The sequence below is a fragment of the Vitis riparia genome, chromosome 4 (genome assembly GCF_004353265.1).
Source record: "Vitis riparia cultivar Riparia Gloire de Montpellier isolate 1030 chromosome 4, EGFV_Vit.rip_1.0, whole genome shotgun sequence".
NCBI classification, from domain to species: domain Eukaryota; kingdom Viridiplantae; phylum Streptophyta; class Magnoliopsida; order Vitales; family Vitaceae; genus Vitis; species Vitis riparia.
In genome coordinates, this window is record NC_048434.1 from 2,397,265 (window position 1) to 2,424,766 (window position 27,502).

At 34.0% G+C, this 27,502-nt stretch overlaps 3 protein-coding genes across 5 annotated transcripts; 2 read left to right on the forward strand and 1 right to left on the reverse strand.

Annotated features, from left to right (window-relative positions):
• The first annotated feature begins 5,545 nt into the window (after nt 1-5,545).
• Nucleotides 5,546-16,253, forward strand: LOC117912606. 3 transcript variants are annotated; one of them, XM_034827262.1, is made up of 19 exons: nt 5,546-5,647; nt 6,436-6,565; nt 6,652-6,879; nt 7,146-7,232; nt 7,389-7,478; nt 7,610-7,736; nt 7,906-8,003; nt 8,750-8,918; nt 9,118-9,239; nt 9,853-9,981; nt 10,065-10,163; nt 10,261-10,318; nt 10,680-10,755; nt 10,865-10,994; nt 12,521-12,678; nt 13,753-13,825; nt 13,941-14,135; nt 14,715-14,808; nt 14,993-16,253. In XM_034827262.1, exons 2-19 carry the CDS (start codon nt 6,491-6,493, stop codon nt 15,919-15,921), a joined length of 2,937 nt encoding a protein of 978 aa, XP_034683153.1. In that variant the 5' UTR covers nt 5,546-5,647; nt 6,436-6,490; the 3' UTR covers nt 15,922-16,253. The 3 variants fall into 3 exon arrangements, with proteins under 3 accessions (XP_034683153.1, XP_034683155.1, XP_034683156.1); XM_034827264.1 differs by lacking the exon at nt 5,546-5,647 and adding an exon at nt 5,697-5,757; XM_034827265.1 differs by lacking the exons at nt 5,546-5,647; nt 6,436-6,565; nt 6,652-6,879; nt 7,146-7,232 and having other exon boundaries at nt 7,440-7,519.
• A 1,429-nt stretch (nt 16,254-17,682) lies between these two features.
• Nucleotides 17,683-18,429, forward strand: LOC117913611 (calmodulin-like protein 2). Its single transcript, XM_034828626.1, has one exon. It carries the CDS (start codon nt 17,771-17,773, stop codon nt 18,305-18,307), a length of 537 nt encoding a protein of 178 aa, XP_034684517.1. The 5' UTR covers nt 17,683-17,770; the 3' UTR covers nt 18,308-18,429.
• Nucleotides 18,430-18,444: 15 nt separating this feature from the next.
• Nucleotides 18,445-21,097, reverse strand: LOC117913610 (basic leucine zipper 9). The gene is made up of 6 exons (XM_034828625.1): nt 20,737-21,097; nt 19,650-19,767; nt 19,391-19,553; nt 19,238-19,313; nt 19,010-19,135; nt 18,445-18,925 (listed from the first exon to the last, which is right to left on the reverse strand). The coding sequence occupies exons 1-6, from the start codon at nt 21,007-21,009 to the stop codon at nt 18,632-18,634; spliced, it is 1,050 nt and encodes a 349-aa protein (XP_034684516.1). The 5' UTR covers nt 21,010-21,097; the 3' UTR covers nt 18,445-18,631.
• Between the last annotated feature and the right edge of the window lie 6,405 nt (nt 21,098-27,502).

Here is a 27,502-nt window from a genome sequence, read left to right on the forward strand (position 1 = left end):
TGTCCACGGATGGCTTGTTTTTCATCATTCTGCTCTTTCCCAGCCCGATAAGACACCACTCGTCTGGCATGGGTCGTGACAAGAGGAACTAACCATTCGGGTCATCTGAGGTTGCTTCAGGGTATTAAAGAGAGTTGCAGCTGAAGCAGGCTGGCAATCTGGGCTTTTGGCTTATTGGGAAATGCATTGCCAGAGAGTGCTTAATGCTTATCCCTGTGTCCCTGACTCCTGCGCTCTTGTACTCTCGCTTTTCGAGACATACTGGCTTTTGCCATTGCAGGGCCTTACATGAGAAGAAGAGAGCCCAATGTAGCCAAGGACAACTTGCCGGATTAACGAGGAATGCCCCATCTCCGGCAAGTCATCCTTGGCTGCATTCTACTCCCTACATCTTAATGCAAGGCACTGAAGGGAGCCCAATGCGATATACTCAAGAAGAATGCAGAATACTTGGTGGGTATGCAAGGCCTCTGGATTTTGATATATATATATATGGAGAGAGAGAGAGAGAGAGAGAGAGAGAGAAAAGGGGGTGGAACCAGTTGATGGGGCATGAAATTCCAAAAGTAGCAAGTGACTGTACCTGGCGGCCAAAGGCCAGACAGCTAAAGCACCGCCAAAGCGTGCCAAATTTCCCATTTCAATCAAAAGGCTTCACTCAATTTGGGCATGGGAATGTCGGCACCAGGTAAACTTTTGGGTCCTACCTTTACCTTTAACGGTGCAAAGAAGGTATGCACTGGTGCAATTTTTTATTGGATCTTACCGGAATTGAGTGTCAAGGTACAGTCATGCTTGAATAACCATATCCAGTAAGAAAAAACTCAAATTAGAAGGAACATGTATTATACATATTAAAATTTTAAAATATAAAACATCATTAAAAAAAAAAAAAAAGTTTACAATCGTTATCTTTAATAATAAAGGACTAGAAGGCTAAATCATGGGAGTAGGGTAACATGCAAAGGACATTTGATTGAAATGGGATGGAGAATAGCTGGCTTAAGGGAACAATAAAGGTGGTATTGACCCTTATTGACAGGCATCCATGATGGAAAGGAAGGGGCTTGTCCCTTGATGTTGCTCTTTCTCAAAGCATATTTTGTTTGCTTTGTGATTTCCTGCTGTTTTTGCTTGGTAAAAGGTTGTGCGGTCATTCATTGAGACGGTGATACCTCTTTTGTCAATCATTTTCTTTAATTATTTGGATTTGGGTCTACAATTAAGGCCCAAAATATAAGATAACAATTGGACCTTCATAGGTCTATAGTGTGACGTGATATCCTACATTGATTGGGAATTCCTAAGACTAATAACAGCGACATTTGTAACAGTACCTCATCTCGTGTATATAGATATACTTCAAAGTCATAAGAGTTAATTGATATAAGGTGAAACTATTTATAAGGATGATATGGGTTGTATCAGTCAATTTTTAATAAAAAAATCACAACACTATGACAGACAAAGACTAACGAGCACAAGTTGTGGAGGTCAATAAGTTAAAATTAAATAATATCTAAAAGGAAGACTCCCTCACTTGTAAGTGAACTGTCTATCACTAAAATTGTTCCAAGATGATAGCAACTAAAATTGTTTATACCATCAATTATCTTTGTAACAAACTCTTTTTATTCTTCAAATGTATGCTATGTAAAAGATAATGAATCAATGATAATATAGAAAATAAGATAAGTTTCCTTTAAAGTTTTATGGTATTAGAGTCCCACATTTCTCTAATGAGTCCATGTCTCACAAGATATTGTTTCATTTGGTATTAACTCTCTCACAAGTCATTGTTCCCTTAACCTAATTTATCTGATGCTTCAGGCCTTTTCCTATCACATCCTTTGACAAGCATTGTTACTATGTTATATTTGTTGACCATTACACTAAATACTTATGGTTACATCCTCTCAAACTCAAATTCAAAGTTATAATGAAAAACTACCTTAAAACCAACATAGTCACAATTTATTTAGACAGTGATGGTGAATATTAAAGCTTTCACTCCTCTCTTCAAAAACTTGACATCGAACATCTAGTTTTCCCATCTCATATACCTCAAAATATAGGAACGGTAAAACAACATCATCACTACATCATTGAATCATCTCTTCTCTTTCATTTTTTGGTCAATTACCTTCCAAATGGCTATTTATCTAATTTATTGCTACCTATATCAATCCTTACTTATAATTCCCCTATGATAAGCTTTTTTCACTTTCTCTTATTATTTTAAATTGCATATCTTTGGTTGCCTGTGTTATCCCTACCTTTGTCCATACACCACTCATAAACTAGAAACACTAGCTTGTCCTTACACCCTCTTAGCCTACCCCATAACTCATAATGCTTGTCATTGCTATGACCCAACATTGAAAAATTATTCATCTTAAGACATGTGGTCTTTATGGAAACCAAATTTCCATTTAAGAGACCTTAGTGTCATTTGTCATGAGTCAATAATATCTTTGATAAGTTGGCCTTAGTTGATCAACCTTTGTACTTTAATATGCTTTCCATTAACACCTCATCGACCTAAGCCACTCCACCAAATGATGATTATCCTCATACACATGACTCGCTATGTTGTCAACAAGTGATGCCTCCACTACTTCTCTAATAAATCCTCTCTAACAAAATATCATTTCTACTCCACAACCCTTGCACCTACTCCTACCACATGCTTACCCAATCTAGAAATAATATCATTAAGTCGAAACAACACAACCTTGCCGCCACCACCTGAAACCATTGTAACCATTACTATCATCTAAACACTTGAACATCCCCAATAGTGTAATGCCATCAACAGATGATGTAACGCACTCATTAACAATTGCACTTTGAACTTAGTTTTTGCTCATTTTTTTAGAAAATGTTGTGAAGTGTAACTAGATTTTCATAGTTAATAGATATTTGGATGCCTCTATTGAATACTACAAAGTAAGATTAGTGGTTGAAAGTTTCCATTCCATGCTACTTTTAATCCTATTGTAAAACCAATAACAATTCATTTGGTTCTCATATTGGTAGTGACTCATGGTTGACCCTTAAGACAATTGGACATAAACAATGCCTTCCTTTAAGGCACATTGCAAGGCTTTTTGGACTCTCAATATTCAACTCATGTGTGCCAATTAAAACAAACCATCTATGGCTTTCCCCAAGCTTCTTGGGTATGGAACACTAAAAAGCTTATTACTTTTATGTGGATTTATTAACTCCTAATCTACCATCTCATTGTTTATTTATTGTCAAGAAGTTGTCACTATGTACATCTTAGTGTATGTGGATGACCTTGTCATTATTGGAAGTTGCACGAGAGTTTTAAATAAATTCATTTCATCATTAACCACTCAATTTTCTTTGAAGACTTGGATTTATTAAGTTATTTTCTTGGAATTAAGCTTTCCCAACCAAACATGGTTTTTTATCTCTCAACACAAGTATATCCATGACCTTCTTGAGAAAACCAACATATATGGAGCAAAAGAGGTGTCAACTCCATTATCTATTGAGCCTTTCCACCTCAATGATGGCACCTGGCCAATAAATGTCACTCTATATAAAAATGTTATTAAATCCATGTAATATCTCTCATCGAAATGCCCAAATATATCATTTGTTGTCAATAAATTGCCTCTTATTCACTAGATAGTAACTAAGGGAGTATTATGTTGCTCACTAGGCAATAACCAAAAGACTACAATACATCATGGCTTTATATTTATTGGTCATCTTCTCTATCACTATGTGCATTTGTCAATACTAACCCCACTAGAAATCTAGATGATAAAACCTTAACAACTGTTTATGTTGTCTATCTTGGCCCTAACCCCAAGTTGAGTATCATGTTATCCCTTCCACAATTTGCGAAATCAATTAGATTCAAAACTTATTACAATAACTTTAGTTCTCTATTTCATCTACATCGTACCTTTTGTGCCAATCCTATCTTCTACCTATGTCACATGTTGTTGTGCTTGATGAAACTCTAATCTTATGGATGCATGAAAGAAGACATTATAAGTTGCAACTTGCAAGTCAATACCCGTGAAATTACTCTAAGATGATGGCAATTGATGGTCAATCATTCTCATGATAGTAGTTAAATTATATCTAAACTCTCTCCATGTTGTAATTTTGTTTATATTGTAACTGACTCCATAAGTGCAATTATATTTATGCCATCAATTATCTTTTCATGTACATTGTATGAATTTATAAAATAGTATAGAATTCTTGACAGATTTGATTTAAAAATGATTGTACAAAATAAGACACCATCAACCTTAATAAACCCAATGCATAATTAATTAGGATGTAAAATGAGGTTTAATCTTTTTTTGATGGTCGAACTTTTGAGAGTAGTTCTAAGAATTCATTCACAATGGAGAAAGGAAGTATCCAGTATCGTGAAATAAAACAAATTAGTATTATAATAAAAGAAAATATAAAATAAAGATAATTGATTAATATTATCTAAAATTTAGATAAACTTTTAAACCCTAATATTATATTAAAAATTAATAAAAAAATAGAAACTATATTTTCAAAAGATAGGTTGATTTTAAAAAAAAAAGTCATATTATATAGATGTAATTTATCATACTTTTTGCTATAATATTGAAAAACGTCCACTGATTACAAAATGTTACATACCTAATAAGGTTTCATTGCTTTATATTCGAAGCCTCCTAACTTTGTATCCTAATCTAAGGTGTTTTTATTTTCGTTCAATAATTTAAATTTTATCGGGTACTTTAATCAATTATTTGATTATGTACATGAATTTTCTTTTTATGACTTTTTCTTCCCTTCTGGATAAATGCTACTTAGGGGCGGTTGCAACCAACCTACCCCGCCCACCTTGTCTCCTACTAAACTAAAAGTCAAGCTAAGCCTAACCCCTTCTCGTGAATCTCACTTATCAATTTTGTATCTATTTTGTGGGAGATGAAAATATATTACTTTTATATTTAATAAACTTTTTTACTATAGAGATGTTATCAATTAATCAATAATTATTATATAATCTAGAAAAAATTGAATGACCCAATATTTTTTATTCCTACGTGGCACATATTCCTCTTTTTTTTTTTTCCTTTATTTCCATTTATTAAAATGTTTAAATTTTTGCTGAAAGGAAAATTATCTCAATTGTTTTTAAAATTATTGAGGATACTGTTACACGGCACATATTCCTTTTTTGCCCTTAATATTCGTCAAAGGAAAAACTTCGGTATCAAGAAAACTCAGTTGGGCCCATGGGCCAAGAAGTGGGCCATCGGATTGGACCGACAACGTGCTTAGGAGACTGGGCAGTCTTACAAACATAGGCCTATCGGAAGAGGCTAGCTTTAAGCCACGCCTTTCAAACGATCAACGGCTTAGATCACATCTCACCCCGCCTTCCGTCACCAACCAAAGCGTAACCCCCACTCACAACTTGCCACGTCATAAGTACCCCACGTCACAATGGCCTGAGTTTGACTTGCAGTTGACGGTGCCTACACGGCCCAAACCCAAAAAGCCGAGTAAAGATTCCAACCACGTAAACAACTTCAAAACGGCACCGTTTCTAGACGCTTTTTTTTGCTGTGTGCTCTCGCCGCTCGACGTGGTCATTTCGCGTTATCCGGTGAGGTTTTTTTCTGTTTGAATTTTCCTCATAATTGATTGATTTATTTATTTTGTATGTTGTTAATCTCGAAATCCTCATGAATGTGATTCTGATTTTGCTGCGATTTGGTGAGCGGAATTGTATGGATTTGTTTATTTATTTTTTATAATTAGCAGTTAAATTTTTATTAATTATAGTGCTGATTTTCTGGTAATTACATCAAGATGATGATCGAGTTACAGATTGTAGGCATAATTGATATTTGGATTGTTATTGGTGGTATATGCTTGATTTTCATTTTCATTAATTTTTGCTTTTAGTTTAACTATTCACTCTGTAAGGCCCAGAATCAGAGTACTTGTTCGTAATTTAATACTTTATTGCTTGAATTTAATGCCTGCCGTTTGTTTCGGGTTTGAAAATAGTGGAAAAATCGATCATGCTAGGCTTTTTTTTTCTTAATTATTATTATTAATATTATTTATCATTTATTATTATTATTATTATTATTATTATAATTGTGTAGCTCTAAGAAGTTGATTTTTTGGTCTCTTGAGAACCAGATACTGGAAATGGAAGACATTGAGGGCATCATTGAGTGATGTAAATGAGAACTGTTGTCTATGTGTTGAAATTGAAGAGAATTTGATTGAAATTGATTATGGAAAATGTTCCTGCAATTGATCATTTGTAGTGAATTTGTGTGAAAAAATGTGGGTACTTTGAAAACTGTAGAGGGGATGATTCAAATATGTTTACAGTTTTTCATGGAAATGAAATCATTTGTTCTACTCATATTGTTACAGGAAGGTCTGTGAGAGTAATTGTCGGTTGCCTCCTTTCATCAACTAACTACCTCTGATGGGATGGGGAAACATCTACAGACGGCGTGTGAAAGTATTCACAGTAGCTTTTATAATCTACCTGGATTATAAGGTATACATCTGTGCATGCACATGCATGGTTTTAGAACTTCATATAAGTGTGAAATCACATTAAGTCCTGTTCCTTTTTTACTGAAGGCTTTACAGCAAAGAGAGAAATGGAGTAGCAAATCTAAAAAAGCCGCTCTATGGGAAAGGGCTCATGAACGCAATGCTAAACGTGTGCTTAATTTGATAGTAGAGTTGGAAGGTTTGTGGGTAAAACTCGGACAGTACTTATCTACACGTGCAGATGTGCTTCCTGAGGCCTATATATCCCTTCTCAAGCAGTTACAAGATTCTCTTCCTCCTCGGCCTTTGAAAGAGGTTACTTCTATCAGCTTTGTGAACATGAGAGATGAAAGAAAATAAAAAAATTTGTGATTTTCTTTTTCTTTTTGTTTTTTTATAGAGGTCCTCTGACAGTCTGATGCTGAGATGTATAGAATTTGGTTGTTTTTGGCATTTAAAAGTTCATTTGCTCATCCTTTTTTTGTGTGCAGATGTGGAAGTGCATATATGTATGTGTGTAGAAACACATGCAACTATAGCATTTATAGACATATGATTTAGCTTTAGTTTCATTTGTACAGATATGTCGGACTATAGAGAAGGAGTTAGGGAAATCCATGGATGATCTATTCTCGAGTTTTGTTGATGCTCCTCTGGCGACAGCGTCGGTAAGATCCAGTATCAATTAGTAATATCTCCACAATTTAAAATATTTGCTATCATCATCATCATCACCATTTGGGATTTTCTTTCATGGTATAGTGAGTATAGTCAAACTAAGGATATTCTGGGGTATTCTTATCTCTTGCTATTCTTCCATGCAGATAGCTCAAGTTCATCGTGCAACTCTGAGAAGTGGGGAAGATGTGGTTGTTAAAGTTCAACATGAGGGCATCAAGACAGTCATATTGGAGGTCTTGCATGCTTTTGGATTTTAAGATGATTGTGATAGGAAGTAATATCTGTTGTCATTATATGGTTGTTGGGCATCCTATAAAAATAAAATAAAAAATTATATGGTTGTTGGGCTTACTATTGGTTGCAGGACTTAAAGAATGCAAAGTCAATAGCTGACTGGATAGCATGGGCAGAACCACAATATGACTTCAACCCTATGATTGATGAATGGTGCAGAGAAGCACCTAAAGAACTTGATTTTGATCATGAAGCTGGTATGCTCTGGTCTCATGGAATATTAATTTCAGTGCTTTTTTATGGTCTTGTAATTGGGAAACAAGTGATTGTTTTCTATTACTTTCAGTGGCTTAGCAAATTGATTTTAGATTTTCACTACACTATGCTTTTATAGCTTGATATCATCACTTGTCTCTGTGCCTGTAGAAAACACTAGAAAAGTCTCCAGAAATCTAGGCTGCAAAAACAAGAATGATGTCATGCCTGGCAATCAAGTGGATGTGTTGATTCCAGAAGTTATTCAGGTATATCCTACTCAAAGCTAGTTGCTTAGGAGTGTGAAAATTTTTAGGGTTCAGCCATTTGAGAATGTTCAGAGCTTGTTTGCTGGTTGGCATAGTTGATAACAAAAGCTCCAGAAAAACGTTTAAGGAAATGGAGAATTGATGATTAATGTAGAAAAGGAAGACTATGTAGACATGGATCCTTACAAGAAGCATGATGACATTGAGTGGTAAAAACCACTATGATTTTCCCAAGAAAAAAAATTCATTTTTTGTTGCTCCTAATGTTGCTAGTAACTGGTCTGGTATAGGTATGCATACTGACCCTACGGACCAAAAAAGAAGAAAAAGAAAAATCCTAACTTAAAACCAACTTAGAACAATATGCAAGCATATAAGACTTCTAAAACAGGTTCTAAAATTAAAAATTTTCATCTGTCTACATCTCTGTTTGAATGAATGACAAAGAAATCATAAAGTATGTAACATCTGAAGCTCTGCTTGAATGGAAAAGAAAAGAAAAGAAGATCATAAACTGGACTTTAGCATCATTGAAGCTCAAAATAGACTAATTTAATCCTCAATATCTGGCCAAATTTTAGTTTGTACTTCTCAAAGTGGGTAAAAGAGTGCATTTCTTTTCCCAGCTCAAGAAATTTATGATTGATCATTATATTTTATCTGATTGGTTCCATTCTTAATTACCATGGAGGTTGCCATTCCCTTTTCACATAACTTACTCTCTGTCTTGTCATTTGTAATTGCAGTCAACTGAAAAAGTCCTCATTTTAGAGTATATGGATGGGGTTCGTTTGAATGACTGTGAATCACTGAAAGCTTTTGGTATTGACAAACAAAAGCTTGTCGAAGAAATAACTCGTGCATATGCCCACCAGATTTATGTTGATGGATTTTTTAATGGTGACCCCCACCCTGGTACTCATTCTTTCTCTCCTCCACTGCTTGGTCCTCAATCTCTTTCATTGTTTTGTGTTTCTGGTTGAATTGTAACTACAGTCATAGAGTTATTTCTGATTGTAAATTTGCTACCTGATGGGCTATTCATCCATTCTACCTTTTAGTTGACTGCTAAAAAATTAATTGAATAAATGCTTTCCCACATAATTCTCTGCAGGAAATTTTCTTGTCAGCAAGGAACCTCCACATCGTCCAGTTTTGCTTGACTTTGGGCTTACAAAGTCACTATCAAGCTCTATGAAACAAGCACTAGCGAAATTGTTTCTGGCATCTGCAGAGGTTAGTATGGTCCTTTTTGTGATTTTTAGGTAAATATAATACCAAGCTAGAGTTCTAGATGATTGGAAGATAAAATTTTAATGGTTGAATGTAAATTGCTAGGATTTATATGTTGCATGCATTTATCATCTGTATATGGTCACTCTTTACATGGATCGGCCATGCTCTAGTTCTTTATCTTCAATTCTTCTCCATTGTGCCGCATTTTTTTTTTACATTCTTGTCTTCTATATTTAAAATGTTAGAATGGGTTACCATTTCATTTATGTTCTACCACTGGTTTGACTACTTTATAGAACTTACTTAAAGAAACAATACTGAGTGATCCAAACGGATGATGAGCACAAGTAACTATAATGAGGGATAATTGACTTTATTCTTAAGATTCATGACCCTAATTATGTGCAATGATGTACCCTGACTAAAATTGGAGGTTCTTGTGCATTGTTTGATTTTCTTTATGATAATAAAGCAAGTACTTATCCTTAATAATTCTTCAATTCTAGTTGTACATTGCCAAACCAATGGCTTGCTGCTATCATTTTTGGTTTGAAGTTTGCTTCAAATCGTTCTTTGTAAATGATGAAAGAATTTTCACTGCTTATTGTTACAGGGGGATCATGTGGCTCTTTTGTCTGCCTTATCAGAAATGGGACTTAGGTTGCGCCTTGACCTGCCAGATCAGGCGATGGAAGTAGCAACTGTATTTTTCCGTTCTTCAACACCAGCTAGTGAAGCTCTTGTAAGCATATCCTACTTGCTTCGCAAGTTGCCTATTCAACTACTGAAAATCCTATCTTGTACTAATTCTTTTGTTCTAATAAGGAAAACATGAGATCTTTGTCTAAGCAACGAACGAAGAACATGAAAGTCATACAGGAAAAGATGAAACTCAATAAAAAAGAAGTTAAACGCTTTAATCCCGTAAGTTCTTGTATCATCCCCTTCTAGGTTATGTTGTTTTAATACACTTATTGCTTATTTTCATCCATATCCAAGAAACTACAAACTTGTTTTCTAGGTGGATGCATTTCCAGGGGATATTGTGATATTCGCACGGGTTCTTAATCTTCTTAGAGGTTTGTAGTTGGCACATCCTCACTAACCTCTTTATTTCAAATGTCGTTGAATATCACTCAACTTGATATACATTGTCGACTCATTTCCCAAAAGCTTTAGAGTTTGGGAAACTGATGATTTAACATGGTATTGGAGTTTTGGCTCTTGGAAGTCTTGGGTTTGAACATCTTTGATTGTTTATTTGCTATCTATTGAACTCATGTATCAGGGGAAGCCACACATAGGCTGTGATGTTAAAGTTGCATAATGTTAGCCTAGTTCCTTCAAGTTTATGCTTTTGGGGAAAATGATATTCTAACAAATTATTGTGCCTATTTAATTTAATAGTTTTTTTTTTTTCTTTTATTGATATGGATTCAGGGCTTTCAACCATAATGGATGTTCGCATCAGTTATTTAGATATCATGAGACCATTTGCTGAATCTGTTCTACAAGGGTAAGTATGTCCTCAACTGTATTATGTCGTAGTTTATTTTTTTGCCCTTCATTTCTCATTGAATTGTGGATTTTTTTTTTTTTTTTTTTTTTTTTTTTTTTTGTGTTAGATACATTAGCAAGGGACCAGCAGTGAATTCACAATGGATATATGATACACCTGTCCATTCGGATGTAGAGACAAAGCTAAGGCGCCTCCTAGTTGAGCTGGGGAATGATGATAAAATACTGGGAATTCAGGTGCATCCCACTATACAACTATATACATGATAGCTTGGTAACCTGCATTGTTTATCTTCTGATTGTGTAACATTTTTCAAAGCTTGATTGGTTTTTCTCTAATATACATTCTCCATATTCCATTTCTATAGCTGTTAGTTTTCATTTCCATGGGTGTATTTGCCTTGTCTGATGATTTCCTGTTGCCCTTAAAAATATTAAATGACTGGTTTGACATCTATGGTTATGTTGGTGGATTTGAATGTAGAGGCACAAGAAATAAATGTAATGCTGTCATTCTACTAAGATAGTGGAAGAACAAAGAAGGAGATGTAGAAGATAATTACTAATAAAAGCAACAAGTACTTTCCCTTGACCAGATATTCCATATTTGTTAGAGTAATGAGATAGAACTTAATGATTCAAAATGCCACCAATGCACTGCATGGCACCAGCACAGTAGAGTGGGAATCTTCATATTTTATATTCTGCAGACTAGCAACATCCAAAATGTAATAATTTTTTAAGAACCTAATAATTCCATGATAAAAGAGTGCATTTTCACATATTCAAGTTTGTGACAAAATTTCAAGTGAATGGATGAAAATCATCATATTATTAGTTCACTTAAATTAACAGGCTAAAAATATACTATCTTGGTCCTTTTGCCAGTTATAATTCAATCCTACAAGAAAACCTAAAGGATCATGTTCACTAAATTCTCAATTATCCTAGAATATGATGTAAGTTTCATTTGTTTTTGCTTATCTTTCCAGTGATCAAATGGAGCATAAAGGAACTTTGGATGATAATCCATTGTTTATTATGGCTAACTGGCATGTATTGTTCAAACAATGTTAATATCACCTACTCCTTTAGACTAGAAGCGATGTTGGAATCTTCATTTTGATGTGAGTGTGATAGGTCTTCAGGATTGGAGACTTACCTGTAAAAGCCCTAGAAGTGCCATAAAATTTGATTGTATAGCAGACTCCAAAGAGTTGGGCAAGGCCTCTTGAGTTGAATTGAGGTGAGTTTAGGGGTTAGACAATTTTTCACCAATGGTCTTCTTGAAATTATCAAGTTTAATTTTGAAGTAGCTATTTCTAATGAGTGGGTGGTCAAATCTAATCTCCAAATTTTAAAAAATTTATAGGGATCACCATTTCCTACCTTACTGGTAAGTGGAAAGGGATACATCAAATGCTACTAGCTGGGTGCAAAGATGAGAATATTTTCTGTGGAGGATATTCTTAGAATCTCATATCCGTTTTGTTTGTTTGATACAGAACAAATGTCCTTGATAGATGACACTGTAAATTGAAACAGCTATGTGCTTTAGGAATTCAATTCCATAACCTTTGGCAAATTAGTTGCTTCACATTTGTGATTCGTGATTTATTACATTTATTTATTTTTGGTTAGATTGTAAAGAAACTGTTTTGTCTGCTAAGTTTAATTTGTGTTGCATTTTTTACATTCAAAAGCAAGCAATTGCCTCAAACTTTCTGTTGACTTGATAACTTCTTCACTGATGGTGCCTCAAGGTATGTGCCTACAAAGATGGGGAGGTTATTATTGATACTGCTGCTGGAGTGCTTGGAAGATATGATCCTCGTCCAGTTCAACCTGATAGCCTATTTCCTGTTTTCTCTGTAACAAAGGGTATTACAGCAGGAATGATACATTGGCTGGTTGACAAAGGGTATGTAATTGTGATTATGACTATTAATGTTGCATGTTCTTGAATCCATTCAGTGCAATTGCGTTCCTTTCCACCTCCATCCTGCCACCAACATGGCACATGGCCATGTTCTTGTACATGGCCAACATGGCAATTGCTTAATCTCTTACTTTTATATTGCTGTGGCCTACCTACAAATAGCTTGATTACATGGGTGGTGTGGATGGGCATCATCTTTGTACGCATCAAAGAATTTTTATGATAAAAACTAATATTGATATTGCTGGAGTTTAACTTATTCAGAGATTTTAATTGATTGAATCGATTGTTCTCCCCATGCCCTTTTGGACCTTAAGAAAGTTTCTTTGTGGAGGTTAATTCAATTTTATGAAGTATATAATTCCTTTTGCTGTTTTACTTATGAGACATTTTCATACTTAACCCTATCACTTGGATTCTTCAATTTGTTTTAATTTATGCCACTTATAATAACATATTACTTTATTGAATGCTAATCCAAAAGCACTTTGCTTGTCGTGGTAGCATACCTGGTATTTGAACATGTTTTTGCCCTCTGTAATTTGCATGCTAATTTATTCACATATTGTGCCACTTTTTTTTTTTCTTTTGGTAAAAAAAGTTCTGTGTCTTAAGAATATATGTAGAAAGTATGTGAGTGAGAGATTTGGTACTCACATCTATTACAACTTCTATCTTTAAAACATTATTTAAAGAAAGCGAATGGTTTCTGATTGAATTCAGAATTTGAGCCAAAAGGAGAAGAAACTAAGCCAAAAACTCCAACCTGAAGGAAAATAAGGGCAGTAACAATAAAGGAAAGCAAGAGTTGCATGGACATGGATCATTGTTTTTAATTAGTCCTAATTACTTATCCTTTGTATTCTCTTGTGAAAATGTTTTTTTTCTTCATCACTTCAATTTTTTTTTTCTTGCTCAATATTAGTTTCATTTTCCTGGTGGAGTCTCATGCAAGATCAACAAAGACAGTAAAGAACTTATGATCTTACACAGATGGAATTTTAATTTTTCATCACTGAAGCTGAAAGTAATTGCTTTGAGTGTTTTATCCATCAGGAAACTGAAGCTTGGGGAGAGTATTGCAAATATTTGGCCAGAATTTGGATCAAATAAAAAGGAGCTAATAAAGGTGCAACATTTTTTCATCTAAGCTGATGAATTTTTTTCATTACCATCTGAAGACTGCAATTCTTAGTCCTGTTCTTTGTTTTATCTATTCTTTTTTGTTTGGCTCTCCTTCTTAGGTCCATCATGTGCTTACACATACATCTGGTTTGCAAAACGCCTTGGGTGATATTTCAAGAGAAAATCCTTTGTTGATGTGCGAGTGGGATGAATGTTTAAATCGCATTGCTATGTCAGTCCCTGAGACTGAACCTGGTCATGAGCAGTTATATCATTATTTATCTTTTGGCTGGCTGTGTGGTGGAATTATTGAGGTATTATTGCTTCATTATCAGAACCTTGTGATTATATGGGAATTTATTTTTTAACTTTTTTATCAATTTTTAGGGCATTTAGTTCTTTAAGTGTCCCTCACAGGTTTTCTTTGATTACTTTTAGTCTGGCCAATATCCTGAAGTTCAAAACCATAGGATTTGAGTTTAGCATATGTGAAGAGTATGATGTACAATGTGGGTTCAAATCCTCATAGCTTGAAATTTTAGGAAAAATAGTAACTCAATATGGTATCAGAAATGTATTTAATTGGAAGCCTTAGGTTCAAGTCCTCCCCCCATCTATTTATCTGTATAGAAAGTGTCCCTTTAAGAAAAAATGGTAACTCAAATATATATATATATATATGTTACCAAATCCCACTCTTAGTTGAAATTAAGTGTCATTAAAATCTTGAACTCTAGTTTTGTTTTCTTGCTTGTTTTAAATGGTTATGGTGGTTAGATTAATGGGAATACAAGTACACGATTCATTTTATATTATTCATACCATGTTTGATGTTCTTCCCCTATTTCTCTTAGCCTATTTTCAACTGTTCTAATAATTTCTTTGGATAACAGCATGCTTCTGGGAAGAAATTCCAGGAGATACTAGAAGAAGCATTTATTCACCCCCTCCAGATTGAAGGCGAGCTATATGTTGGAATTCCTCCAGGCACGATTTAAACTGCATCTTGTTAATTTGCTCACTTACATTCATGTATGGATGGAATATCCATGAGCATGCACACACGATTGTATTCTTTCCTCAATTTGGTTGATATATTAGTAACCTTTTTATTGCCCTTCATTTTACAATTACTGTCATCATCATCATAGCTTTCTTTGCTCCTCTTCAGGTGTGGAATCTCGACTTGCAACTCTCACAGTGGATACTGATGATGTGCGCAAGTTGTCAGTGTACAGCAATCGTCCTGACCTACCCGTAAGTTTCACGAGCAACATCTCTGAGCTTGTGACCGTTCTTCCTGCTCTATTCAACACACTCAATATCCGTCGTTCCATCATACCTTCTGCTAATGGACATTGCTCAGCCCGTGCACTGGCTCGCTACTATGCAACCCTAGCTGATGGTGGCATTCTGCCACCACCACATTCCACTTCGTCCAAGCCGCCACTTGGCAGCCACCCCCACATTCCATCATTCCCTTCCCAGAAAACCTCCAAGAAGCAGAAAGGTGGCAAAAGTAAGGACGTAGCTGCTGCTTCAAACAAAACCAACATTCACGAACAAAACACAGATGATGGTAGTAGAAGTTCCAAGGATAGTTGTTACAATAGAAAGGCTAGGTGTGATAATCACGGTAGGTTTCCCCATGATAGTGGTAGTAGTAGTGAGAATACCGTTAGCAACAATGGGCATAGAGTTGGCAGCACTGAAAATGGTGATGACTCTCCAAAGAGTGACACTAAGATTTTTAGCAACCCCAGAATCCATGATGCATTCTTGGGTGTAGGGGAATACGAGAATTATGGTTTCCCAAGTGGGAAATTTGGTCTAGGGTTCAAGAGTTGTAGCTCGAAGGATGGGACTTTGTTAGGCTTTGGACACTCAGGCATGGGTGGATCTACAGGCTACTGTGACATAAATAACAAGTTTGCTATTGCTGTGACCCTGAACAAGATGTCGCTCGGGGGTGTGACTGGAAAAATAATTCAATTCATTTGTTCAGAGCTGAATTTGCCTGTCCCAGAGGATTACTCGAGATTCAGCGGGAGCGAAAAACCTGAAGAGCAGCCAAACGTATGGAGGCCTCTTATTAATTGAGGGAAAGGCCTTTTTTCCCTGAACTTCTTGCATTACTGTAACCTGATCTATATGAAGACCTCCAAACTGGGAATTGTTTATGGTACACATTCTTATCTCCAAGAGAAAATGAACACATATTTAAGATGATATACTCACACTAGCATATAGGTAAAGTCCTGGACTGAAAAAAAAAATGTTAAAAGAGTATATATAAGATCATCTGCTTTGATCTTTTTATCTTTATTGTTTGTTTTGTTGAACCCTTTCTGGAGGTTCTGCTATGAGCAGAGCATGTAGTTATATTCTTATATGCTTGTTGAAATTATGGCAGGGACGTGAAAGTTTTGGCATCCTTTCTGCTCTTCTTGATTATTTGGTAGTTGTTTTTAACACTTAAGACTATGTTTGGATTGCCAAAAAAATTGAGGGAAAATACGAGAAAAAAAATAAAAAAGAGCGTAAGAAGAGAAAAAATAAAGGAAAATAAAAAATGGATTTAAAGTCATTAAATGTATAAATTTTTAATTAATTTTAATTTTTTTTTTATTTTTAGAGTGAAATTAAATATAAAAAAATGTTTATTTTTTATTTTTTGCAGTTTCCAAGATTCGAAAATAGCCTTAAGAAGCTCGCAACTAGATCTTTACACTTAAATGTGTCACAATAAATCTGCCATAAAAATCCAACTACTACAGGTTTCCTTATTTTCATCCATGGGTGAAAAACAGCGTCGGTGCAGCGTGCTATTAACTCCTCTCTCTTCTTCAACCTGTTTGGTTGCTAGGAAATCAAATCAATACCAACTCTCCCTCCAAAGAAAAAAAAAAAAAGTATTAATCATTCACGTGATATGAACAACCACGCATGATCCAAGAAAACACTATGAAATTAACCTTAACAACTATAAAACGCGGTTTCTGAACGCTCATGTGCTTCCTACGCGACTTGAAGAACTATTTTTCCATTGCCATTTTTGATCTGGTGAAGATCTCAATGATTCACAGAAACAACATATCAGGGAACCAGGAGAAACGTGGAATATTGTAATTGGGTACTGCAGTATACTTGATGCTTCAAGGAAGGTTCTGTACTGGAGACAATATTAGCTAAGCAGGGACAGCCTGAAACTTCTCCACAATTTAATTTAGGACCCATTAATGAGTTTGTTTCTATGCCATCTTCCTCTTCGATTATTAAAATATTTGTTCTAATCCACTCCATTAGTAGTAATTGGTACTTAACTTCTAAATTACAAATGGAAAAAGTCGGGGAATTAGACCAAAAATTTGGTAGCTGATTTAATTTGAAGGGCCTCTTTGAAAGCTGTTGTGAAGAGCAATTTTCTGTTTTTCAAAACATAAAATGGTTTTCTAACTTAAATATGACAAAATTGTCGGGTATTTTTAATAGGTTACAACATTAGAGAATAAGCCGAGAAAACTGTTTTCATTAATAAAAAACATTTTGTTTATGAAAATAACTAAAAAATGTTTTTATGCAAGTCCCGGTCGAAGTAAGTGTTGTAGAAAAACTTCTACAAAAAATAATAATGTTTTTTTAATTTCTTCTTTTTATTTTGGGACAATAATTATTTCAAGTGATCAAGCCTAATTTATGGGCATTGACTAATCTTCTAGCACTGTCAGTGGGATTTGATTAATACAAAGTTGGCCAGCTATGTGTGTAAATAATAAAGGATTCTAATCAACTTCAAGGATTATTATTGCTATGGCATAGGCAGTGGCTCTCCCTATATAAGACAGGCATGGACTGAAGACAGGGAACAAGCAAAGAAGCAATAGTGTCCTTTTCTTTCAACTTCTTCCTGTCCCTAGTTCCTTCTTTTGTAATTAACACTAATACTAAGATGGGCATTACTGGAGTTTGGTACCGGGTCATTGGGGACATGGTGGTGCAAGCATTAGGCGGTGGCGGCTCGCGATCAAGCTCGATGGAGCTTGATCACAACCCTGGAGGTCCAGTGCTAGATGACTTGGTGGGCAGGGCTCTGAGGGCTGTGTTTGGGATGGACAGTAATGGAAGAATAAAGAAGGAGAAAGCAAGGTTGGTTGTGGAGAAGCTAGGCCTAATGCACAATGAGGAAGGAGACTGCAGCTTTGACTTGCCTAGTGGCTCCAAAGGGGATGAGTTGCAGGTGGAGGAAGTGCTCAGTGGGATGGAGGGGGACGAGGCGGAACGGGTCGAGCTGCTAAGAGAAGCCTTCAGAGTTTTTGACAAGGATGGAGATGGATACATAGAAGCCATGGAGTTGAAGAGGGTGCTTGAATGTTTGGGGTTGGATAAAGGATGGGGCATGGAGGAGATTGAGAAGATGGTTCAGGTTGTGGATTTGAACCTGGATGGAAAGGTTGATTTCAGTGAGTTTGAATTGATGATGGGGTGAGTGTTAATTGTATATTCTTTGAGAAATCTGTAAGAATAAAGAATCCAAATGCTGAGATATAATTCATTCTCAGCAGTATGGTGATAGGATCAACTTTGGATTTAAATTTAATGATTTTGTTAGAAGTTTTTCTAAGATTTACTAAAGCAACCAAGTTTCTGTACCCCACCAAATATTCTTAGTTTAAAACACAGGATTAAAAAAAGAAAAAGAAAAAAAGAAACACCTTCTTACATAATAATAGGCTTAATAGCTAAAGGAATTGCTCCAGGGCATTCAGACATGGGCTGTAGTCATGGATGCAGTGAAGAAAGGAGGAGATTTTCAAGGCCAAATCTCTGAAGCACAGCTCACACCATCACTCATAACTCTGTTCTTGATTTCGCTATTGCGGATTTCAGCATTTTCAAGTCCAAGAGCGGCTGAATTATGCCCAGAAATTGTCATTCCAGGATATGAGGCGTCGTCTCCACGGACAGTGATTGTTGGTGAGACATTAGCCACCCGGCAGAGATTATGAGTACTGAGGAGTTGGGGTGAGCTCAAATGAGTTTGAAGGATATGGTTCAGGCTACTGGTGACGGAGCCTCGAGCAACCATGCCTTCAACTAACTCCACCTACGATCACAGTACAAATTCCTTTAGAGATGGATACATACATATATGTAGAGCTAATAAAAGACAGGTCAATTTCTATGGTACCTTAGCTCTCAGAGCTTCAACATCCGATTTAAGTACTCTGTTATTTGTATTGGCATCACCGAACTGTTGACTAGCGTCAGTTAGCTGCTTGTATAGAGATGCATTTTCTCCTCTCAGTTGTTCAACCTGAGAATACTCAAAGCACAAATAGCTCTTGAGGTTCCAATTCTTTTCCTCTATTTTGATCTGGTCAATCAAATAAAACATGCAAGGAAAAATATTAGATACCTGCAACTCAAGATCAGCCAAGTGGGCTTGCTTTCTTTTTCTTGATCTCCTGGCAGATTCCCGGTTCGAAACCATCCTGAAACCACAACAAGGTCATACAGGGGTAGATATTCAAGTTCAAGGTTTCTTAGGAATCAATATTCAATATAACACCTTCTCATGCGCTTCAAATTATTAGGATCTGTGCTCTCCTCACATGGACCAGACTCTGTGTCGATCTCTTCATCATCTGATAGCTCCCTGGAAGAACCACTGGTCGCCCCCCTTGCTTGATTGTCTGTGCCCAAAGCCTTATTACATGAAGTTGGAGTTCCAACTGACCATTCCACAATACACCCAGAAGTTAATTAAACCACAAAGAAAGAGATTTCACAGATGGGTATAGTACAGATACATAGTTCCTAGGCCATACCACAGATGGAGGACTGGGAATCAATGGTAGCTGTCACACTGGAATTCCTGGGGGTGGGGTTTTGATACCAGGGAAGATCCGTGAGTCCCCCACAACCTGAAAAGCCAGTCATTGCGTCCTGTTTTCACAGTCAAGAACAGGAAGTTAAATTATTGGCCAACCCATGTGCCAATCCATCAACACAAAAGTGGACCAGAGATGCACTTTTCCTCCTAGTGGTGGTGGTGGTGGTGGTGGTGGTTCTTCCTTTTACCCCCTCTCCCCTTTCTATGATCAATTCACTGTGTATAAGTCCTTGTCTGTGGTCTGCCTACCACCAAGAATCTTTTCACTTTTCTGGATGAGACACCTCACATAACCTTAACCCAATGAACTCTTCACATGTAGCCCAATGGTGGGCTTCCCACAGCATAGGTCCTAAAGTGCCTAAGTCCAATAATTTATGTGAAATCAACCTCATTCATTTTTCTACAAATGATTGTGACGGGAAAGTTTTCCAAAATTATTTTGACATTTTTCCCAACAGTAATGCCATAAAACCATATGTCAAAATATGAAAACGTGTAGATATCATCCCATTTAAATTATTCATTTGATATAATTTAATGTTATAAATATCTAGCCACACAAGTTTTGACCTCAAAATTGAGATTATGTTTTTGTATATGAACCGCCATAATATGTACAAAAATCAAATCTTTTGTTTGACCCGTTTTGTGATCATTCAAAATAATTTTAATTTTTTTAAAAAATAATTGAAGAAATTTATGGAAATTCGGGACACTCAAATTATGGAAGTAGGGCCAAAAATAAAAATAGCAGAGAATTTTGGTGCGGCGTTACTGTTGCGGTCATGCGACCAGGAGACAAATTCTGGTGACGTGTCTATCTCCCATACATCACCGCAAGTCACGTGTCACGCACGTGGCAAGGGTTTACGGCGGCAGAGTTGCCACGCTCCGCACAGAGTTTGCCACTTCACCTGGGTTGACACGTCACTGAGAATTTTTGCCAAGTGGTGGGTGATTATTGGTTCAACTTTACTTCTCAGTACTCTAAAAATCATATTATAAATTAAGAAACTGACCCCATACTTGAGAGCGAAGCTGAAATCGCCGGCGCAAACATCCTCAAAGGTTTTGTCCTCGTCGACGCCGAAAAGCACAACCGGTTCGGGGAAAGTCCTGGCTTTCGGAGACCGAATTTCGGGCTTGGAGGTCGGAGCTCCGTTGTTGGCCGAAACAGGAGAGATCGGGAGCCGGACGAACTCCTGAAAGTCCAGCTCGGAGTTGCTTCGCTTCATGGAATCGGTCGTGGATTGATGCGAAACAACGTCGTGTCGAAACGGTTTGTGGTCCATCGGAGGTGGAGGCGGCTCCGGCGATCGGAGGTTTCTTAGGGACGAAGGAAGAAAATAGTGAGAATTTGAGAAGAGAGGGAGAGAAAAGGGAGGGCAAGTGAGGAGGCTAATAGAGTTATATACTCGAAGGAGAGAAAGCACAGTACGTCTGTGAAAGAAACATGGTGGGTTGCTTTACGTGTGAGATTACCCAAATACCCTTCGCCATCGCCATTAATTACCATAAGAACTGTTCATGGTTGGTTTTAACGACGTTCGGAGTTGGATCCTTCGTGGAAAACATGTTTGCCAGCTGTGATCGTCTTGCCCTTTTGATCCAGAGTAATGTGATATCCACATCACATAGAAATGTAACCTTAATTTCAACCACTTCTTCTAGTCAAAATTCAAACATCATTTTCATTTGAAACACCAAATAAACTAAGAGATTGCAATTTTTAGAGTCGGTTTGATAATGATTTTAAAAAGTATTTTCATATATTTAAAACTCATAATAAATTAAATGGTCAAAAGAAGATTATGATTTTTAAAGTCTTTTTTAGACTAATTTTAAGAAGTGTTTTGTATTTTTGAAACCCATAATACATCTAAGGGTCAAAAGAAGATTGCGATTTTTAGAGTCTATTTGATAATGATTTTATGAAATATTTTCACATTTTAAAACCCGTAATAAATCTAAGGGTCAAAAGAATATTGTGATTTTTAAAATTTGTTTGACAATGATTTTAGAAAGTGTTTTTTTATTTTTAAAACTCATAACAAATTTAAGGATCAAAAGAATATTGAGATTTTTTAAAGTCTATTTGACAATGATTTTAAAAAGAGTTTTTGTATTTTTGAAAACCATAATAAATCTAAGAGTCAAAAGAAGACTGTTATTATTAGAATTTTTTTAACAAAAAGAGTTTTGGTATTTTCAATAAATAAATAAATAAATGTTTGAAAAAAATTTTAAAACATTTTTAAAAATTAATATTAAAAAAATCATTTACAATATTTTCCAAAAAAATATTTGAAAAATAATTTTTCTAAAAACATTTTTAGTGAAAATACTTTCATTAAAAATACTTGGAGTAAAAATGGGGTAAAATACACTCTTAATTCCTTTTATTACTATAATGTATATGTAATAAAATGGCGAGGGGTATTAGAAGTAAATAAAGAGGGAGAGTAGGGGTAGAAAGAGAGGGAAGTGGGGCAAAGAACACCGACCTGAAGGGAAGGGAGGGGGTCCGGGGGCTGATGCTCCGGTGGCTGGCTAAAAAGGAGTCTCACTCTACTTTGTTTAAAGCATCACTTGTTTGCTTTTTCTGCTTTCAGTAATACCTAACTTTCTACAGTGAATTTCCCACTTAGCCCCACGTGTGATCCATAACTTGCATTATTAAATCAAACCCACCAAAAATAAAACTTTATTATTTTTTATTTTTTTTATTTATTGCTAATATCATAAAGGGGAAATCATAATTTAATATTTAATTTTAAGAATGATAGCTAAGAAAATTTCCATGGGTCAATAAAAAACTTAGTCATATGAGGAGTTTAAAAGGTCTTATAAAAATAAATAAAAAAATAAAATAAAAACTTGTTGAAGATCTAAATATGACTATTGAAACTCATTTATAAAATACTAACAACTAGCAAATCATTATTGCTTTTGAGTTCAAACCAATATTTCATAATGTATCAAATGTTAATTTACAAATTTTATTGATTTCACTCGAATCTAATTAATTTACTGTATATATCTACTCTTTAAAAGATGTTATTTGTTATTTTCTCTTATAATAATCTTGAGAGGATGTTACGAGAAATGTATCACCTAAGTGTCAAGTACAAGGTATTACTTGAGAGGAATTTTTGAAGGCCAGTGGAGTCGGAGAATTCAAGTATAAAAAGTTTAAAAGCTTTGGATTGAATGTCTTTGTTGATAATGTAACCCTAAACTTTGAATTGAAGTTAAAGTAAGTGGAAATAGGCAAATTATAATTTACTTATAATTAGTTTTCTTTATTTTACTTATAATTAGTTTAATTATTACCATTTGCATCTACTATTTGTTAAAAATTATTTATACAAATCAACAAACAATTCACCTCTCTCCCCCTCCCTTGGATGATTTACTAGGTTTGTTAATTAAATTGACTTCACACATATAAGATAATATAACTCAAGAACAAAGTAATGATCATGTGATAGATGTGAACACTAATAGTAATTATGCTGATAGCTAAAATAGTCATGATCATGTGAGGGATGCGAATGTCGATAGTCATGTTAGATTGTGAAGCCTACATCAGTTTTGTTGCGCTTTACTCGAGATGTCGAGGGTCACGGAGGTCAATTGACAAGTTTGCTCTTATTATGTGTTAATTGACGAGTTTGTCTTTATTATGTATTTAACCATTTTATATTTAAATTTTTATTTTTTTAGAAAATACAATCGTAATTGAGAGATATTTTCAAAAGTTTTACTATTGTAACTCTTCTCTTTTATTCTGATTAATGAATTATTGAGTGTCGGTGCATTATGTGGACATAGGAATGACATTGATCGTCAAACCACATTAAAAATAGTCTTTTTCTTTATTTTCTATTCATATATGTGCGGTTTGATCGACAAGTCATTATAAGTGATGCGTAGAATTCAACCAAGTTATTCTCATTCCAAGGAATGGAGTCAAGCTTACAACTAATGGTGCATAAAGAGCTAACCACGTAGGGAAATGCAAACAATGACAATTATAGTAGCCTATAAATAATGATAATTGCAACTAATGGTCACAAAATTGGACCTAATTATAATTTATTTTGGATGATTCAAATAATGATGGTTGCTATCACTAATGACTCGTAAAGTTCGACTTGATTAGGGTTAGCTTGATTGTTCAACAATTGCACATCAAAGGGATGAGAGTTTTTGTTATTAAAATGATGGATTAAACTCAGACCCACCATAGAAAAGCTTATGGACATTCAATCAAATATTGGAGACAATTTATTATGTTAGTTGAATGGGCGGTGCGTAGGTCTTTTGTGACAAGTCAAGACTCAAGACATGAGTGAGCCCAATAATTTAAGGAAGGATGACAAGGCATTGACAATTGACAATTAATTTAGGCATTTCTCTAGGAAGAAAATAAAAAATAATATAAAAATAAACATGACTTGGGCTAGTAGTGCAAACCACAGCTACAATTTGTCCTTAGTGTAAGAATAAGTATAAAAAAATTTGAAAGATAGGAAATTGGCATCCCGTAAGATTATTGTTATTATTATTATTATAATGAAAAGAGATTATAAAGCAGAATACTTATAAATTTAATAGAAAGATAAATCACAATCGTTTTCGAAATTGAATTTTATAACATCTTTTATAAAAATTGATCAGCAAATGAACGATTATATTGTAAAATTAACCCTTATTTTTTAAAAAAAATTATAAGCTATAGTTTCTAAATAGTACTAAAATCACAATTTCAAAACATGATTTGTAACAAATTTTCTATATATATATATATATATATATATATATATTTAATAAAAAAATGTTACTTTCAATATTAGTTCAAAAGTGAACCAAAATGTATATTTTAATTGCTCTTATGGACCTAAACTAGACTTACCTTAGCCCTAAAGAATAGTTCAATAGCCTACATCCCAATCATGGATGACAGGTGCTTCTCAGTACTTGGGTCTCCCTTTAAATGAAATTGATTGCTTCAATTGGCTTTTTCTAGATTCAGCCTTTTTTTTTTCAATACAAAAATATAGAAAATTAGTTGGGACCTACCCTCCTTCATTTGTCATTAAATTAACACTATTTTAAATTTATTTAGATTTTTTTTTATGAAAAAATTACACTTACCTCTATTTTTAAATAAAAGATTAAAATGGATGATATGATACTTACATTTAAAAAATTATACATATAACTTAATTTTGATATTTTACCTTTAAATTATTTATTCAAAAAAATTATATTTCATGTTTTTTAAAAAATAGATGTCATTTTTTCATAATTTGTATTTCAAATATTCCTCTTAGAGTTCATTTGAAGGCTATTGTAAGAACGTTTTTAATTTAAATAATGTTTTTGAAAAAATATTAAGTATTTGATAAAAAATTTTAAAATATCACTTTTAGTGTTGAAAATTTATTTATATTATTTTCTAAAAAAACACTGATAAGCTATTCTCTTAAACATGCTTTCTTTGAAAACACTTTTTCTAAACACTTCTACCAAAAAAACATTCATCAACTTGCTAAAAACAAATAAATCTTTTAAATATTATATTGATATTCTCCCCAGTCTATAAATTACGAGTGCAGTGGGTGCAAAATAGAAAAAATTGGTTTCAAGGCCGTAAGCTCACATAAAGAAATAAATGTGACTTAGTTGTTAAGTCTTTTTTGCTTTTTACTTTAGTGGGAATTTAGGTTTTCGGGGGCACCTGCCCCATATGTGCTTATGCCACTGGTTGAAATGAAAACAATTTGACTTCACGCAAAAATATATGAAAAAGACGTGAGCTTTCATGGAGCCTTATAAATAAATAAATAAATAAATATATATATATATATATATATATATATATATATATATATATATATATATATATATTTAATCTCCTTATTATATTTATTTTTTATTATTCTATTCTTCCTTGTTGCATTCCACGAGATTTGATCAAACAAACTCTCATACTGAGATGTAAGATCGATCTGATACCATTTATAACGATCTGCTCACGCGTCTACAGGGTTACGAGGAGTCCATACTTATATAATATTAGAGACTTTCCCTATCCGATGTGGGAATATATATATATATATATATATTATAAAAAGCTAAATACATGCTTAATAATGGATTCGGTTGATAGTGCAAACTTTATGTTTCAATCTAACCCATTTTGTGTCTTTTTCATTGATTCCCACTACGCCACCTATACATTTTCTATTTTTATTGTTTTTTATTATTATTATTATTTCTTATTAAGAAAAGAAATAGTATATGGCACGAGGTTCTCTACAGGCTTTTTACACAAGTATAACAATTTAAAAAAAAAAAAAAAAAATCGTTCCACTAAAAATAATTCTAAAATATCAAAAGTAATATATTTTTATATTTATTTTTTAAATAATTCTCTTTTATTAATATTTTTTAAAAAATAAATATTTCCCACTCCCTTTTCTTAGTCTTTCATCCTTGGAATCTTCTGAAAATACTAGAGTTTCTATTAGATTGAGGAAGAAGTTGAAGTTGAAGTTGGAAAGGAAGAATAGAATAATAAAAAATAAATATAATAGGGAGGTTGCATTTTTATTATAATTCTTGTGAAAATATATTTAAAATAATTAGTATCATACTAATATATGTGTATGGTAAATTAATTTAATAACTTAAAGTGACTTAATAATTTAATGGTATAACTTATTGTTAAGTCCATATATTCATTTTATCTTTTTATCCTTATTAACTTTAATTATCTTTACGATTTTTTTTGTTACTTCATAATCTTCATTGCTACTCGATCTCCTTTACCCTAATTATAATTTATGAAAATAAATATATTAATTTGATAATTTAAAATAAATTTTAAGTTAATTTTATCAAACGATTTAAGTAACAAGTTTTAAGTCATTAATTTAAATAAAATTTAACTTAATATCAATTTAAGTCATTAAATAATAAATATTAAGTTTTACAAAATACTTCCTTATTATTTGTTAGAGAAAATAACATGCAAAGCTAACGTTAAAAGTAACTAATTTTCTGTTTGCTTCCCTAGAAAATGGCTGCTAGGAAAAAATTTCACGAGAGGTAGGATATTAGTAATTTAGAATCACCCACCAGTCTGAAACCGAACTTGATGGACATGGACTGAGCCCAAGTTCTTGAAGTGGGCCCAGTAGAGAAAAAGGAGGGGCAACTCCATGGAGCGGGCCCAGCTGGAGCCAGCCCACCGTCTATTAGGTAGAAATAGAATATGTTACGATTTGAGACGTGATGATAACGTGTGAGATACCATTTATTGATATTGATATGCAATGTGGATGAAAAAAAGGCTTATCGTTTTACCCTAAAAATCTATTTTTAAGAAAAAAAATACTAAAAAAATAATTTTCTTATATTTGATTTTGTTATTTTTATTTTTATTTATTTTGTATTTTTCTTCAAATTTTTTGAGAATCTAACATAGCCTATATCTATAAATTCTTGAAAAAAAAAAGTTATTTAATTTTTTATTTCAATAGCTTTTTCACGGCATCAAAATATACAAATGATGATTTTAGTCAAAAAAAAAAAATTATTAGAAAGTGTGTTGTAAACATATTGGACCGACATTATTTTTAAATAAGACCGACTTAATAACTTCAAGTCTTTAATCACTTAAATAATCAAAAGATACAAAGCCTCAACACTTAGATTATGCATTAAGTATTAAGTATCTAAAACTAGATTCAAATCTTATAATAAGTAACATTT